Consider the following 17,285-nt stretch of genomic DNA (forward strand, 5'->3'; position numbering starts at 1 on the left):
TGTGAACAGGGGTGTGTGGAGAAAAGCTCTTAAATCACTCTGGATGGGGTGCAGCTGTTTGGAAGGATGGAGATCACTGCAGGGTCCTGTCCCTGGGTAATGCCAGGTGAATTCCTGCTCTGCTGATACAGTGCTAGAGCTGAAATAATGCTGGGTACAGCCTGCCTCAGTGCAGAAAATAAGGCTCACTGTGAGTCTGACAGTGGTTGTCCAGGAGACCTGTGGATGCAGGGTGGGAAGATGAGATAGGGATGGGCAGAGTGGCCATTTCAGTGGAAGAACAAGCACGGGAGCTCATGGTGGGGTACAAAGTGATACTTCTCTGGGGTTCAGAGCAGGGTTTAATAAGGTGTGTGTGGCACAGCATGAGGTAAATGGGGTGGATGTGGAGCCGCAGGTGTTCTGTGTGTGTGGAACACCCTGCTCTGGTCAGAAATGCTAATGGCAGCAAGTGAGGTGTCCTCACCTGCAGGACAGGCTGTGACATCCCCTCTCCCTGCTGCAATAGCTCCTGCCATCAGGAATGTATCCAGTCTGAGGTAAAGGTCTGTCTCGTGGGCACTGCTGGCAGCACCATCAGGGCTGCCTGGAGGGCAGAGCCTGTCCCAGTGTTCCCAGCTGGGAGCTGTTGGGTGCTGCTGCAGGTGCCCCGTTAGCAGTGGCTGCAGGGGCAGGAGTGTGGCACCTGCCCTTGGCCTTACCCAGCAGCAGCACCAGGCTCTGGTGGGCACAGGGTCTGTGGAGGTGAGTGTGTGCCAGCTGCTCCATTCCCTAGTCCTCAGCAGCCGCTGGGGCTGAGGTGGCCCCTGTGGGACGTGCTGCTGGCACTGCATCGCTGCTGCTCCTGCAGGGCTGGCCTGGGCAGCAAAGGCCTTCCCACAGCCCTTTTGTCTGAGGCTTCCAGAGCCTGTTCTGCTGTGGCTGCCCCTCAGCAGGACCCCCTCTGGTTTGGAAATCCAGCAGGAGACTGGCTCGTCCGTCATCTCCCCAGTCAGCTGGGGTGGCCCTTTGGCTCTGTCCCAGACCGTGACAGCTTCCCAGACTGCACGGCAGCCTCCGGATCCTGCGGAGTCTTCCGTGCAAAGCTGAGGAAGTTGCCTTCACCTTACGGATGAGCACTCCAGCCAGCACCTCAAAATGGGACTGCCTGCCTGGGGACGAACCTGGTTTGCCACTGCTGAGAAAGGGCAGCAGAAGGCAGGAAAATATCTGTTTGCTGCATGTAATTGAGTAGCTGTTGGGTTAATCATTTCTGAGCTACTGATACTTCAGATTGAGAATTAAGACAGGAATTGGTAACATCTGCTAGTTGCAGCTTGAGGTCTGGGATATCAAACCATTGCTGCTGTGTCCTGCACCGTGTACAGGAAGGACCTTTTATAGTTAACAAACCCACCCTGGAGAGGGCAGGTAGCCCTTGTCCTCCTCCTCGGGAGCTGAAGGGCAGCCTGCAGCTGAAAGGAGCCCAGAGGTGTGTCCAGTGCTGCCTCCGTGTTCTCTGCTCCGTGTTTTGGGTTTTAGGTGCATTTAGTGCTGCCAGGGTAATGCTCAGTTGTCTCTTGAAAACCAGAGCTCTGCAGGGAGGGGAGTGCTCTCTGGGGACGTTCCCTGTTGTGGGGGAGGTGTCTGGCTTCTCCCTCCGTGGTTTGTGTCCCAGATGTCCTGCCTGCACAGTCACACTTGTCCCTTGTCCCGCAGTGCCCTGACTCTGCCTGCAAGCAGGACCTGCTGGCGTACCTGCAGCGCATCGCCCTGTACTGCCACCAGCTCAACATCTGCAGCAAGGTGAAGGCTGAGGTGCAGAACCTCGGCGGGGAGCTCGTCGTCTCCGGGGTACGTGTGAGCTCTGACATGTCTGGCTTTTCCTTCCAGGGGGAACAATTATTCCAAGCTGAGCTTTTATGTGAAACACTATAGAATATAGACAAGAGGTTTTGGAGCATTCAGAGTTTTAATGTATGCAGAGTTTATGTTGCTGCCTCGTTGCTCTGGGAAGAAACGCTCGCTGTGAAAATACAGACTTCCCATTTCCTTACTCACCGGTGTTTGCAGACAGATTCACTTCACCTCTGTGGAATCTGCTGGTTTTCCAGGCTACTTTTCACTCTTAGTGAGGTTAAATCACTTCAATCAGCACAGCTAAACCTACCCCACGTCTCTGCATAGCCTTGGAACACACAGGGGTCCTGCAATGCTCCAGAGATGTTAATATTTCAGGATAGCTGTGCCCTGAAGAGTGCAGGGATTTTTAGTGTCTGCTCTGGTTTCTGACAGCTGGAAGCTGCCCCAGGCCAGCCTGCTTCCTTATTCCAGCCATTACTTTGCAAATAATTTTTCCACTGTAGTTCATGAGATGCTTCCTCCTAAGAGGAATCTGTATGACGGATATCTGGGAGGAGGGAAGTGGAGCTAAATTCCTAATTTCTCCTGGCATGCTCTTCCTTCCCCAGGACAGGCATGTTTGATCACCAGGGCTTTTGCCCAGATATATCAGGACTGAGGTAGGAGGTTTGGAGAAGGGGCAGAAGTGGCTGATAGTCAAGTATTGCTCCCTGAATCCTTAACAGCAAATGGAAAAAAACTTACCACCTTCTGCCATTTTGATATCACAGAATCACAGAATGGGTTGGGTTGGAAGGGACCTTAAAGCTCATCTTGTCCCCCCCACCACGGGCAGGGACACCTTCCACCAGCCCAGGTTGCTCCAAACCCCATCTAGCCTGGCCTTGGACACTTCCAGGGATCCAGGGGCAGCCACAGCTTCTCTGGGCACCCTGTGCCAGTGGTATTTTCCAGTGATACCCTGTTTCATATTTCAGATGGTTAAACTTACCAGCACAGGCTTCCTCCACACAGCAGGTAGAGCTGTGGGACAAGAGCCCTGGATCAGCAGCAGCTGTGGCAGCTCAGCAGGAGCTGCAGCTGGAGCAGAGGCAGCTGAGGTGGGGATGAACACCCTTGCACAAGCTTAGCCCATCTGAGGATGATGGGCTGTGCTGCCCCTCCTGTGCCAGTCCCCTGCTCGTGTTCCCAGCCCATGGGATCCAGGAGCTGTGATGGAACGTGCTCCTGTGGCTGCTGTTCCGTGCCTGATGTCCTGGGAGCTGGAAGGCTGAAGGCATCGTGCTGTCAAAGAAGAAGTGTCATTATGCAGTAATAAGTGTTGCAGGGTTTCAGTGCAGTTACTCAGTGTCTCCGGGATTTACATCCCCTCTGCCATAAATTAGTCATAGGAACAGCCTGGCATCTGTACTCTGATCTCCTGGGTTTATCCCTGCTCCTCCAGTCTGTCCACTGGGGCTGGATGTTGCCAGCAGGAGTGTTAAGCTTTCGTCAGATAATCAGATGAAGACCTCTGCCAGTCCAGAGACATCACCTGCCTAAGAGCAAAACTGTGTTCAGTGTTAACACCCTGCCTGTAGAGCAGAGAGTGCTGTGAGAGCAGAGCCACAGCCCAGGCGGGCAGAGCTCGCACTCGGAGCAGTCTGACAATTCATTCAAGCACCTCCCTGCTCCCCTTGCATTCAGTGGGCTTCTTCCTGCTGTGGTGATTCATGGAAACAGTCAAATGCAGTGGAAGAGGTTTCCAGGTTGGGGTGAGGGCAGAGCACAGGGGTTTGCTGGAGGGCACAGCCCTGACCTGCTGCTGTGGCACTCAGAGCAGGTGGGAAGGAAGGTGCCATCACACTGAGAAAAGCCACCACCCCTGCCCAGCTGGGTTTGCTGCTGGACAAGCCATGGCTTCAAGTAGAAACTTTCCCCAAGAAACTTCCTGCCTGCAACACCAGGATTCAAGTGTGTAAAGGCAGCAGAGCTCCTGTGTGAGCTGAGCAGAGGTGCTGAAACCCTGCCCTGGACCAACCCCTGCCCCACACCAACCCCTTCAGACCAGCTCCTGCCCCACACCAACCCCTGCCCCACACCAACCCCTGCCCCACACCAAACACTACCCCACACCAGACCCTGCCCCACACCAGACCCTGCCCCACACCAAACACTACCCCACACCAGACCCTGCCCCACACCAGACCCTGCCCCAGGCCACTTGGCCTTGACCAGCCAGCGATCCCCCCCAGAGCAGGGCACAGGGCACTGGAGAAGGGAGTCCCAGCTGAGGTCACCTCAGTGCTTCTCCCCTCTCTCCTTCCCCTGGCCCTCATTTTGGCTTTTGGACCCTGCTGTGCCCTGAAGCTCTGACAAATGCATTTTTTTTCCAAATTTTGATGCTCTTGTAAATCAGGAACCAGCTGGGAAAGGGCTCCAGGCCTGGCTGAGGATGCACTTGTGTTCCTTCCTTCCCAATACAACTTAATATTCTAGGGCAATTTAAATACTTATTATCAGTGATTAAGATATTACTACAGCTTTATTAATTTCATTAGAGAATAAGCTACTGTTAAAGCTTAGTCACAAAAGCAAACAGCAGAATACAAATCATTCCCATTGCCTCTGATACGGAAAATGCAGACAGTGGGACAAACTGAGCTTCCACAGGGGTGGCACAAGTCAGGTTTGTACCACTGGGTGTCTGAAGAAAAATTCCACCTCCAATTGGGAACCTCTTTCAGAGGGAAACCCAGATAAATCTGTTCTCGAGTGCTTTTGCCCCCCAGGAGTGCCGTGTTCTCTGTGCTCTGGGGGCTCTGGTGTGTGACCCGTGTGCTCTGTGCAGGTGGACAGTGCCATGTCGCTGATCCAGGCGGCCAAGAACCTGATGAACGCGGTGGTGCAGACGGTGAAGGCGTCCTACGTGGCCTCCACCAAGTACCAGAAGTCCCAGGGCATGGCTTCCCTCAACCTCCCCGCTGTCTCCTGGAAGATGAAGGCTCCGGAGAAGAAGCCCCTGGTGAAGAGGGAGAAACAAGACGAAACCCAAACCAAAATCAAGAGGGCGTCCCAGAAGAAGCACGTGAACCCCGTGCAGGCTCTCAGCGAGTTCAAGGCCATGGAGAGTATCTAGAGGAGGCCTCTGGCTCGAGTGTGTTTTTCTCTAGCCCACTACTGCTACTTCCAGAACTCTACTTTTAATACCCTAAGGATTTTTCAGAAACTTACTATTCCTCAAAATGTATTTACTTAATATAATTTTGATAACTTTGTTTAGATTACATGGGGAAATACTCAAATTTCTATCAGTGTATCTTCAGCCTGCAGAAGTGTGTTAATTTAGATGGCTTTTAGATTCCAGGGGTGGATTTCTAGCTGGAAATCGTTTTTTATAATCTTGCTTTAAATGAAATATTCTATAACCAAAGAGGATTTTACAGTAACACTAACGGTTAACACTAATATGGAATCCTGCTACTCAGAGACTCACTTTATCATGGTGATCAAGAGAGGAATCAAGTCTTTTCACTCAAAAAAATAATTAGTGGAAGTATTGTACGTGTTAGTGTGTATCCCTGTGGGTGGAGTGGAGAGGGAACAAGCTCAGAGGAGTCTGAAAGTGCAGCAGGCACTGGCTGTGGGACCACAACTGGCAAACATCTGGGAAAACCATTTACCCGTGCCTGGGTCGGGCTTTGCTGGGGACCATGTTTGCAGATGTGCTTGGTGGTGTGTGGGGGATGTGATGCTGCTTTTCCTGGGCTGCCCTGGAGCCCTTTTCCTGGGGTGGTTCCCACCGGCACGGGGGTCACTTCTCCGGAGCTCCGGGAGCCAATCCACACGAACATCCAGTGGTGTGGGCGATCCTTCTGTGTGACACCGGACGGAATTTGAATGCCTGGTTACAAATTACTAATGTATTTTGCTGCGGGACACTAATAAAGTTGCTTTTCCCAGCTGGTGTATTGTGGTGCAGTGAATGGAGCCGGCCCGGCCCGCCCCTCGGCCCCCCCTCACCATTCAGATGCAAATCAGCTTTGTGCTCATTCCTCATAATTGCTCTGCATCCCGCCTTGGGCTTCCAGAGGCACCCAGGAAATCGTGTTTGCTCAGGCTGCAATTTAGACTGTACATTATTTGTGATAACTATAGCTACAAGGTATAATTTTGCTGTCTTATTTAAATTTTATGAATTTCAGTGTGTTTCACGTGTCCCAGTCGGGTCCAGTGCTGAAAAGCAGTGCCTGCTTGGGTCAGCACCGTGGTGGCTGTTTCTGTAAAGCCTCCACCAAACCGGAGCAGCCTGGGCTTTAGTTCATGTTTAAACTGCAGCCACATTTTAGAGCTGAGCCTTGGCACTGATACGTTATAATTTTATTTATCTCGATCAGCTTATAATTTACTATATCAAGGTTGTTGCTGTCATGTTACTGTAATGCTGATCAGAATTAAGCTAAATAGTTTTTGGGATATTTTTGCCAAATGTATTATGTTTTCAAGCATTTTAGCCTCTTGAGTACAGATATTAAACAGTGGAATTATAGACTAGTTTCCATCCACCCTTGATAGCTGAGCAGGCTCCGAGGGGGAGCTGATGTGCTCCTCCACTGGCATTCGGGGGTGAATGACACAGAGAGGCTGTAGGTCTTGTTTTATAGATAATTATTAGCAGATTTCATACAGGTTTTTTCTCCTGGTATTTATGTATTGTCTTAAAGGCAATGATTAACTGCTTTTATACAATACAGGGTTTTTTTGTTCCTGGTATTAATTGTTGTCCTAAAGGCAGCTTTCCCTGGGCTGTTCAGGGAGTACCCCCTCACGCCCCAAAATACAGTCTATTAATAACCTATTAATAAGCTTTAAAAAACAACCTTTATATCAAGATGCACAGACAAATTTACATGTATTTAGCTTATAAATACGTTAGTTTAGTTTATGATACAAACTTTGAGCATCAAGTGGGCAAGAAATTAAAATATGGTTCCCCCCTTGGGAGAAGTGGTTTGGACACCCGCGGGGGCAGGACCAGGGGACACGACGGGGACTGAAGGACAGAAGCCCCGACTCACACACACATCTCTTGTACCCAAGAATTGCTCCTCTGGGAATGCCCCAATTGCCCCTCCGGGAATCGTGCTTGGAGGAGGGCAGGGAAGGGCAGGTGGGTGATCCGGGAGCCCCTGCGGCAGCACCAGCTCCGAGCCCTGCCCGTGGTGCCCCGAGCAGCAGCGGGGCCTCTGGCTCCTTAAGCACCATCCCACGGCTCAGGCGGGTCAGGAGCTCAAAACCCCACGTAAAAAACCCAATCCCGCCGTGTCGGGGAATTCCAGCCCAGAGGAACCCCGTGTGGAAGCGGCAGCGGCAGCGCGAGGGGGTCCGGCCGCCAGCGGAGCTGTGACTTTATTAGGGAGCCAATTGAAGAGAATTACAGTAATTACTGCTCGCTGTAATTAAGCGCTGGGGAAGGGCTGTGCAGGCGCTCTCGCTGCGGCTGCTGGAGGGAGGACATTCCGCTTCCAGGAGGGAGCGAATGTGGCCGTCCGTGGTGGGTGGTAAAAGCTGCGAGGTGGGAATGTCCTTCAGCCCCTTCCCCGATGGCGTGCGAGGAGCTGAGCCCCCCTTTCCCCTTCCCCAGCCCCTCACGGGGTTCCAGGGGCTGGAGGGGACTCGCCGTGGCTTTGGGGAGGGAGAGGCTGTGGGCTCTCTCTCCCCACCAGCTCCCCGCGGCTGCTCCCCAGGCACTGCCTCAAACACCCCAAAGTACCTGAAGAGGAAGGATTTGGGGTTTTTTTGCAGTGAGGCCCTGCCCGAGCCCGGCAGACCTGGCTGTGCAGGGATGCTCATGAAGATGAGCCCACATTATCTTCTAAAGTGTATTAGTGAAACCACATTAAATCCCCAGGAGATAGTCTTACTCCAAAATTCAAGTGCTCTTAATTCAATTCCGCGGTGAATCAAGCCACGCTGAATTTATGCCGCTTTAATTGCGTGTGAAGGTTTCCCCGCCGCGGTTTAATGGTGGTTAATGAATGCCATTCCCACTCTCTGCTCTCCCTGTGCCCCAGCCGGCTCTGAGAGGGCTCAGGGAGCAGGGGAGGCCCGGGGGATCCCGGGGGCAGGACGGGATGGGTGCGGAGCGGGGCGCCCTGAGCTGGGTTTTCTAACACTGGTGCTGCGTTCAGAGCAAGCCGAGGCAGCCAAATCTCAAATGTGCAATTAGAGGGGAGGGCAGAGGGGGCGAGGAGGGCTGGGTGGGTTCAAAACCCCCAACAAATGGGTGGGGAAAGGCGAGATCCATTAAAGCACATCAGATGCTCCAGCGCTGAGGGCTCAGGAAGTTCCTGTGCTCCAGTGTTGGAGGCTGGCGAGTATCCCGGGGAGGCACCGCCGGTGGGCTCTGCTCCCTGCCAGGGTGTGGGGAGCTCCGGATGAACCAGCACAACCCTCCTGATGCTCTTGTGGGTGCGAGGGGAAAGAAGTGGCTGTCGCTGGCCTGGCCACGTGTGTGATTCCAGCCCTACAGGCTGCCTAACGCCTCGCTCCCTGTTGGGGATGGCGGGTGGGGGTGACCCTGTTAGCTCCAACAAGTGCCACCTCCTCTCCCCTAGACCTGCAGAGGGGGGCAGTTCAGTGAGCCCTACTCAAGGTGTCCATCTGCCCCAGGACCGCTCCAGCTCTGACGTGCTCCGTGCCTGGGGGAGGCTGCAGGGATTTGGGGCAGTGGGCCGTGAGTTGCCGCAGGGGCCGCACGGCTGGGCTGGCTCTGCACAGGAGCGGGGACAGGACAGGCTCGGCCCTGTCGCTGTCCCTCCTGCCCACGGCGCCGAGGGAGGGCGGGCAGCCGCAGCAGCCCTGTCCTTACCCGGCCTGGGGACCAGCAGCGCCATTTGGGGAGCAAACCCGTCATTAGTGGGGACACCGGCCTGGGCTGGGATTTATGGACAGGGAAAGCAGCCCCGTGCTCGCCTGCGCTTCTCCATCACGTCCTGGGGACACGCGGCCATGCACATCGGGGAAGCTGCCCCTTCTTTGGGCTGCAGCTCCAGGCTGCACCTTGGCCACGCTGCCCAGGGCACAGCTCTTGGTGCCCTCTAGGACTCTGTGGCTGCCACTGCCCCCCCAACACCGCCCTGCCTGCACCCCCAGCGCTCCCACTTGGAAGCCCCAGGAGCTCCAGCAGTGGCCGTGGGGGGGAACTTGGGGGCTACAGGCCAGGAGTCCCTCATGGCCACCCTACACCCGCAGTGCCCATGAGCTCCAGCTCTGCTGGCCCTGCCTGCATCGAGCCCTCCCCCGTGCCGGGAGGGGAGGGGCTTTCTCTGCCCTGACTTTAGTGAAGGGGGGCTGCCCTGGGTCTACATTTGATTTAAGGCTCCTGGTGCTCAGTATTTCCAGGTGATTTGTGTTTATTTGTTGTATTCAACCCCCAAATGGAGCTGCCCTGGGGGCAGTGAGTGCTGACAGCTGGAGGGGCAGTGGCACAGCCCAGGCAGCACCCACGGCCACAGGGACCCCCGTGGGACGAGGTGAGGGCTGGGGCAGGGAGTTGGGCAGGGGTTCTCACGAACACACAGGCAGCTGGGCCATGGGGGGTGCCAGGACCCCCACCACCAGCAGGACCCCCACCACGAGCAACTGCACCAGAAAAGAACCAAAATGGCTCTTGGCAGCCAAACCCCAAAGCCAAGGTCCTGCCAGTGCCGGCTCTTGGGGGTCAGGCAGAGACCCCCACCCACCAGGGTGGGGAAGGAACCAGCAGCACACCCCATGGGGGCAAGGGCTGCTATCCTCCCAGTGCCACTGTGTCCCAAAACACCTCGGCCCCAGGGCCAGGCTGCCACCCCTGTGCTGGGCACAGACCAGGAGCACTCACAGACCCTGCTCCCCCCTGAGCTGCCCAAACTGCCAGACCCCCTCAGTGAGGGACACGGTCACTGCCAGCCCCTCACCCTGTCCCCAGGGCACCAGAGGCTCTGGTCAGCACAGGTGTCACAGCACCCACACCAACGAGATCCTGCTCAAAACCACCGCAGTTTAAAGGCTTTTAGGAATAGGGAGTGGGGGTTTGGCTTTGGGGGTTGGACAGGGAGGGCTGGCCCAGACAGGTGGTGTTTTCCTTCCTGGCTTGACCCTTACCCAGGTTTTGTTAAATCCAGTTGAAACAGCAATGAGGCCAGGTAGGGCCAGAGAAATCCCTGTGCTGATCCCCCGCCTCTGCTGGAGTGCTGCTTCCCCCTGGCACCAGGGCTTGGGTTTCCAGCAGAAAAACCCCTTCCCATGCTTGTCCTGGCTGTTACCATCAGATGCATGTATTTTTTTTTAACCTACAAAGCAAAGCCCTGGCATCGCTGGCTGGGAAATGCATTTCAGAGAAAACCAAAAACAACCCCCCCCCCCCAAAAAAAAAAAAAAATCATTTTTAGTGCAAGCAAAACAGGCTGAACCAAAACCCAAAAGAGAAGGACCAAAAAAAATCAATGGTTATAATTAGCCCTGCTACTTAACAGTGACAAGCGACACGCTGTGCACGGCAGCCAGGAATATTTCAGCATGAGGGAGGGCTGGTGGCCCTGAACCAGCTGCAGGGAGGTGCCTGGCTGGGGTCACAGTGGGGACTCTGGTGGCATTTGGGCACCAAATGCAAAGCCCTGCAAGGCTGTGCCAGCCTCGGCCCGGGGCTGGGGGATGGAGGGACCAGCCGGGCTCTTCTGTTAATTTATTTTCCACGCATATTTTCACGCCGGTGCTGCTGCCCCGGAGCCCGGGAGGCGCGGTGGGAGCGGCGGGGAGTGAGATGCCCGCTGTGCCAGAGCTGGAAGGGAACGCGGGGATTACAGCTAATCACCTCCTGGCAGCGCTGGCAGCAGACCTGGAAGGGAGCACAGGGATTACAGCTCCTCTGATCACCTCCCGGCCGCGCTGGCGGCGGGGCGTGCTCGGCTGTCCCCAGGCTGTCCCCAGGCTGTCCCCAGGCTGTCCCCCCAGCCGCCGGAGCTCGGGACAGCCCCGCGCTGGTGCTGCCTCCACCCCGAGTGCTGCTGGGGGGGACGCTGCTGCCCCCAAAACTGCCCGCAAAGAGGGCTGGCAGGAAAGCTGCTGGAAAACCACCCGTAGCAGTGCCAGCACCTGGCTGCCGTCACATTTCAAGGCTGTGGAATTTGTTTAGAGGGTTTCTTTTACATTTTACGGTGTTTCTGCTGCTGTGGGAAGAACGGCTGCAGGGTGGGAGGGAGACACACAGGCCCCCAAACGCCCGCAGTGTTTGATCACCTCAGGCAGAGCCCGAACCCCCCTGCTCCCTGCCCCCAGGACACGGGAGTGGGGGGCTCCCCTCCCCTGGGGAACAGCAGCTGGGGACAGTCCCCATGCAGGGCCCCTGTCCCCTGTGTGGGGCAAGGGAGGCAAAGGCCTGGTGTGAACGGTCCCACAGGGAGCACCAGGAGGGGACAGCAAGGTGGAACTTGAGCTTCTCCTCCCCCCATCCCTCTGCCATCCATCAGTGGCCACCACCAGCCCTCAGGGCCCATTCCTCCTCCGTGCCACCCCAGTGCTGGCCCTGGCACAGCCATGGCCAGGGGACACGTGCCTGTCCCCAGGCACAGGGCAGGAGTGTGAGGCTCCCTGGGCTCACTGCAGTGCCCAACCCTGCACAGTTCTCACAGGGGAATTGTGAGAAGTAGAATTCATCACTCTTTATTAAAATAAAACCCAAACCTTCCCCAAAAAGGGTTCAGACAAGGAGGACTGAAAGACCAGGTTGGATGGGTCTTGGAGCAACCTGGGATAGTGGAAGATGTCCCTTCCCATGGCAAGGGATGGAAAAAGGTCCCTTCCAACCCAAACCACTCTGTGATTCTGTAATGATCCTATGAAATTAAACAGAGAAAATAATGAATAAATTCAGTTTTTATAACTCTCTGCTGCTTGCAGTGAGGTGGCAGCCAGAGGCTTGAACAAGACTTTGGATTCTCCTCACCTGAGGACAGATGATGTGGGGAGACAGAATGAACTCGATGAGGAGAGGGTGGAACATCCCCAGTGGACCATCCAACGTGAGAAGCTTAAGGAGGTTCATGGGGGAAGGGACATGAGTTGAGGAAGGAGAAGCTGCAACTGGAGGGGGTGGGAAACCCTTGGCTGGCCAGTCTCGATCCCTTGGGAGCCATCTCCAAAGACAGGGACAGCACAAGTGGGAAAGCTCAGTGGTCTGCTGGGGGCAGGGTGTGCTTCTGAGCGGGCGAGCCCCGGTGACGGCCGGAGCGGCTCTGGGGCTGCATCACACCAGGACTGACCCCAAACCCTTGGGCTGGGGCTGGCCCTGAGCACAGAGGGGCTGGGTGAGTGCACTGAGGGCTGGTGGGGCTGGGCCTCAGGGGTGGTCATGGCCACAGGACAGTCCTGCTCCAAGCACAGCCTGGATCAGAGCCCTCCAGAGAGCCCCTCCAACCAGGGCTTTATGGAAACAGTGCCCAGCCCTCCTGAACAAGCACTGAGCAATCCCAATCCCAGTGTGCTGTCTGAGGGCCACAGTGCCTCACTCTGGAGCAAACACAGATCACAGACATGGCAGGTCATCACTGGGCACGGACAAAGGCATCTCAGAGCTGTGGGAACACACACTTTGTGCAGCAAAGCTGCCTCACACAGACGGCCCCACATCCCTCAGCCCTTCCCTCCCAAATCCTGCAGAAGGTGCCATGGGAGGGGCAATGTCAGTTGAACCTCCACCTTGTTCCCTCCACAGTATGCACCTCCATTTTTGCAGCGTTACCACATGGAAAATGAGACATGCCACCCCCAGGTGTTTTAATAAGCAAGCTGCTGGCCCAGTGCTGGGATCTCTTGTTGTCCAACAGTTTATTCCCAAGTGCGTTTACACCGGTGCCATCCAAACTCACGCCGTCGCCCTGAATTATCTGGAATTGAACTGAACCTACAGTTTCTTTCACCTTAACTCCTGGATGATGGTGTTTATGGAGCCCAGGAGCTCCCTGAAGTAGCCGTCCTTGTCCCCTTCCCGCTGCTCCTTGGCTGCCAGCTCCTCGTACTCGCTGCGCAGGAGGCCCAGGGTGGTGCCCAGGGCGGGGTCCCCCCGGTAGTGCTCCCTGCAGAAGGCCATCAGCACACCCACCAGCTTGAGGACCTTCTCCCGAGTGTCGTGCTCAGGCATGGCCAGCAGGTTGGGAGCCACCGCGCACCAGTCCTGCTCCAGCACCGCCGGCACCAGCCTCACCTGCCGGTACTGCTCGATCTTCTCTGCCATCTGCTCTCCCTGCTGTGAGCCCTCAAGCAGCATCTGTGGGAAGTGGTGGAGCACAGATTAATATCCCTGTCAGAGAGACGCTGCTCCCAGGAGGTGACACGTGGTGGCAGAGGAGGATGTAACACCTGCCCTGGACAGTGACTTGTCACAGAAGACCAAGGCAAGGTTGTGTCCTGGTTCCCTGCCACAGGGGCTGGTTGCTCACCCTGGAAGGCTCCCAGTGCCTGGGGGTTTGTGTGTCCCGTGGCCCTGAAAGGGGACACAAGGGGCAGGAAGCTCAGCAGACCTGGAAAGTCTCTGGTCTGCTTTGGGCGCCTGCAACACCTAACAAAGATCACCCACCACTTGGGTCTGTGCTGCTCCTCCCACAGACATGGAGCTCTCTGTGTCCTCCAGCCACAGCCAGGCCTTCCCCTCCCAGCCTGGTCCAGAAACACCCCAAAACTGTCAGAGCCTGCTCATGACGATTGACAGGAACGACACACGGGGGACAGTGAGGGACAATGCCAAGGAGACCTCCCCTCTCGTCCCCCAGAGAGCTGCCTGATGGACTGCAGGAAGGATTTGGGGTGGCAAGGACAGAACGGGGCAGAAAAAGGCACTCAGAGCCCCAGTGACTCTTGTTTCAGCACCAAGAGCTGCCAAGGTGGTTTATGATTTCCAAACCAACCCATCTGATGGTCACCCAACCCACCCCAAATCTTCCACCCCCACTGGCACCCCGGGCTGTGCCACCTCCCCCATGAAGCACTGGGATTGATGCAAGGAATTCCCAATCCAAAGAGCAGTGAAAAATCATTGGTTTAACATAAACTTGAGAATCTGCTGGGCTGTGCCCTGCCCCAGCCCCACAGAGCCAGGAACAGATGGGGCTGCTGTGGGGGCAGCCACTAGACAGGCAGAAGGATCAAATGGGAATGGTTTGAGTCAAAATGCCCACGTCCTCTCCTTTCCCTTGGAGCCAACAGGATCATGTTAGAGTCAGCACCTTATAAGATTTCAGACCTGCTAAAATAATTTGCACCTTTAAAAAGTCTCCTGGAAAATAAGTGATTTAACACAGAGATGCTGCTCTGTGGTGCCTGCAACCCAGGTATTAGAGCAGCCATAATCCGCAGGGCAAATTGGCCATAAAGTGAGCCAGAGTGGATTTAATTCCCGTCCTCTGGAGTCAGGGAAACGCACGGACTGAACAACAAGCCATGCCAAGGAAAGATGGGCTTTAAACTGACATTTACAGCAGTAATCTAGGGTGTTTGAAAATAAAGCACTGAACATGGCAGGCTGGGCTGCAGCGAGGGACGTGCAGCAGGGGCACAGTGGTGCCAGCTGGGCCCTCAGCTCGTGGCTGGACACCAGCAGCTGGACACCACAGCCCAGTGCCTGCACTCCCTACTCTGTCCTTGGTGTTGTGTTCCTTAAACACCCTCGGGAGGAAAGGGTGGCAGTGGTTTAAAGAAATGTAAAGGTTCCAGCTTGCTCTGGGCTCTCCCAGCACTCGTGCCCCGCAGTGGAGGGAGGGGACTCAGCCCCACAATGCAGGGTCAGCCCCTCCTCACGCTCGTCCTGTGATGATGCTCAGTGTTAGGTTGGTGAGGGGAGCAGGTGGGGACCCCCGGGGGTCGTGTCCCAGCTCCTCACCTTCTCCATGATGAGGTCGTAGAGCAGCGTCACCACACGGACGTGGAGGGTCTCCATCCCCTTCTGCCGGAAGAGGCTCCTGAGCACCTGGAGGCCGCCCAGCTTGAGGAACTGCTGCTGGGCATAGGGGAAGTGTCTCAGCATGGAGGACAGGGCGAAGAGAGCCTGGTGGAGAGAGAGAGGGCCATCAGCACAGGGGGCATGGCCACTGCATCCGGCGAGGCCTCTCTTCATGGCACCCGTGGGGACAGCAGGAACATCCCAGCCCCCCTGTGCAGAACTCCCTGGAAAACACATTCCAATCTCTCCTTGCCGAGAGGCATCTCCAACGGTCCCCTTTGCTCCTGATCCCAACCCCCCACAGCACCACAAGGCTGCCCAAACTTGGATGACTTGCACCCGAACCCCAGCCTGGGCTGTCACTGTGTTTGGTGGGTCAGTAACTCAGAGGGACCTGTGGCCAGCACTGGACAGACCCAATGCCATCACCTCTCACTGCTCTCCCTCTCAGTCCTTGGTACAGAGCCCAGTTATGGGGTTGGGATGGGGTGAGGGAGGTCCAGTACCACTCAGCAGCCCAATCCCTGAGATAATTTGGATGCCTGGGGTGATGCCCCTGCACCTACATAGTCAGAGGACAAGACCATGATGTTCCCCAGCACCCAGCCCCGACACAGGGCCTGTCAGGGTGCAGCACCACGCGCCAACAGCCAGAGCCCCAGCACCCCCCCGTGCCTGTGGGGCCTCGGGCGGCGCAGGGTTAGTGCCGAGGAGGCAATTAGGGGCCACCCTAATCCCGCTGGATCTCACACTGCCTGGCTTTGACAACCGTGGTGGCAGAGGGGAGGCTGGGCCCGCCCGGGGCAGGGCAGGGGATGCTCATCTGGGCGCGTGCCAGGAGCTGAGCCGGCTCCTCCGCACAGCGGGCTGGGCCCCGCTCCCGGACAGATCCGAGCTGACAGCCATGTCTTCCTTGGTCCCATTTGTTTCTATTTTCCATTTTCCGAGTTGCCGCTGGTGAAGTTGAGATGTTTCTGTCTCCGTTTTTAATCATAGGCCAAAGGACGGGGGAGGGAAGAAATGCACTTTTGGCCTCGCTGCCGTGCACTGCTGAGAGCGCCGGGGCGGAAAATCCACCGGAGCGAGAGCTGGGGGCGGCTGCCCTGTGCAGGAAGGGGCTGGGGCACTGACCTGTCCTTGGGATCCTCGCCTGGAGAGAGGCAGGAGATTGTGCACAGCATGGGAACTGGAAATTAAAGGCCTCTGTCCTCCTGGAAAAGGGGGTTCAACCCTTGCAGGATCTCATAAGGCTGCATGTGGATGTGGATGGTACCGAGCCTATCCCTCTCACTTCTCCAGGGGCTACCAGCGGGATGCACTCAGGCTCAGTGGAAAGAATTATTCTGGACCCGGCCCCCAGGGGTTCAGTCATGCTGGTGAGGGCCCCTGCATGCCCAGCCATCCCTCCCCACCCCAAAGCAAGCTCTGGACTGAGCCAGGAGCACTCCTGGAAGGAGTTTCTGAGCATGGAGAATCCTGTGGTGCACTGTAATGGGATTTCCTCATACCCATGGCCAAATGCAACGGGATTCTCCAACCTCTCCCATGCCTTTTGCTTGCTGGAGAACTCTTCCCAGGGACTAAAGGGGAACAGGTTTTTGGGAGGTTGTTACAGCCCAGGCAGCCCCAGTGGTGGGAGCCATGTTATAGACAAACAGAGGAGCTGATGGTGCCCTTGCCCTGCCGGAGCCCCTCACACAGGAGGGCCCGTGTTAAACAGGGCTGGGCTGAGCAGCCAGGTGGTGTTCCAGGGTGGCATCACACACTAAAGCCAGGGTAATAGGATCTCATGCTCCAGGGAGTACAGCAGCAGGGGGGTGGGAGGGGCAGGGAGCCCCCGGCCCAACAGACAGCACTGCACATTTGGCTGGGGGCTCTCGGCACTGCTCGCTTTGCTCCAGAGCCTCTGCCCAAGGCAGGACATGGGGCTGGCTCCAGCAATCAGCTCCTTCCAAATGTCAGCTCCCATGCTGGGCAGGCTCTGATGGCTCTGCCTGCCATGGGGACCCTCGCATGTCCCCCCGAGGGACTGCGGCACCACGCCCTGTCCCCGTGGGCTGTGCCCACTGTGTGTGCCACGGCTGGCACTGGGGTAGACCCACAGCATCAGGGGGCAGCCAGCACTGCTGGGGTGGGCTGGTACCCAGGGCCACCCTCCTGCACTCCTGGGAGCAAAGCTCACCCAGTGTGGGGAGCAGCGTGAGGTCCCACGCTCTCCAGATGTCAGTGACTTTCTGAGGAGTTCAGCACAAAACCAGCTTTGCCCAGAGGGGCAGCCCCGCTCACTCACCTTCTTCTTGACAGCCAGGGGTTGTTCTGTGGCCAGAATAACCAGGAGCTTCTGCAGTGCACCCCCCTCAATGGCTTCGACCTGGACTTTGGGGTTGCTGCAGAGACAAAAGGCAGGTCACCAACAGAGCGGGGCACGGCAGGGTGGGAGGGAGCCTGCTCTGGGCTGTGCCAGCCACGGTGTGACAGCAGGACCAGGGCA

At 56.5% G+C, this 17,285-nt stretch overlaps 2 protein-coding genes across 5 annotated transcripts in view; one reads left to right on the top strand and one right to left on the bottom strand.

Annotated features, from left to right (window-relative positions):
- Positions 1-5,783, top strand: part of CTNNA1 (catenin alpha 1) — a 119,997-nt gene extending 114,214 nt beyond the window's left edge. For all 3 annotated transcript variants that reach the window (XM_050312319.1, XM_050312320.1, XM_050312321.1), the window contains 2 exons: positions 1,699-1,833; positions 4,673-5,783. In XM_050312319.1, coding sequence (XP_050168276.1) covers positions 1,699-1,833; positions 4,673-4,960 — 423 coding nt within the window. In that variant the 3' untranslated portion in view covers positions 4,961-5,783. The remainder of the gene's footprint in view (positions 1-1,698; positions 1,834-4,672) is intronic.
- Positions 5,784-12,670: 6,887 nt separating this feature from the next.
- Positions 12,671-17,285, bottom strand: part of SIL1 (SIL1 nucleotide exchange factor) — a 97,931-nt gene continuing 93,316 nt past the window's right edge. For both annotated transcript variants that reach the window (XM_050312343.1, XM_050312344.1), the window contains 3 exons: positions 17,085-17,181; positions 14,735-14,899; positions 12,671-13,126 (listed from right to left, as the gene is read on the bottom strand). In XM_050312343.1, the coding sequence (XP_050168300.1) occupies positions 12,776-13,126; positions 14,735-14,899; positions 17,085-17,181 (613 nt within the window). In that variant the 3' untranslated portion in view covers positions 12,671-12,775. The remainder of the gene's footprint in view (positions 13,127-14,734; positions 14,900-17,084; positions 17,182-17,285) is intronic.

Source organism: Myiozetetes cayanensis, unplaced genomic scaffold (assembly GCF_022539395.1).
Source record: "Myiozetetes cayanensis isolate MyiCay16 unplaced genomic scaffold, myiCay2020 scf17, whole genome shotgun sequence".
Classification (NCBI taxonomy): domain Eukaryota; kingdom Metazoa; phylum Chordata; class Aves; order Passeriformes; family Tyrannidae; genus Myiozetetes; species Myiozetetes cayanensis.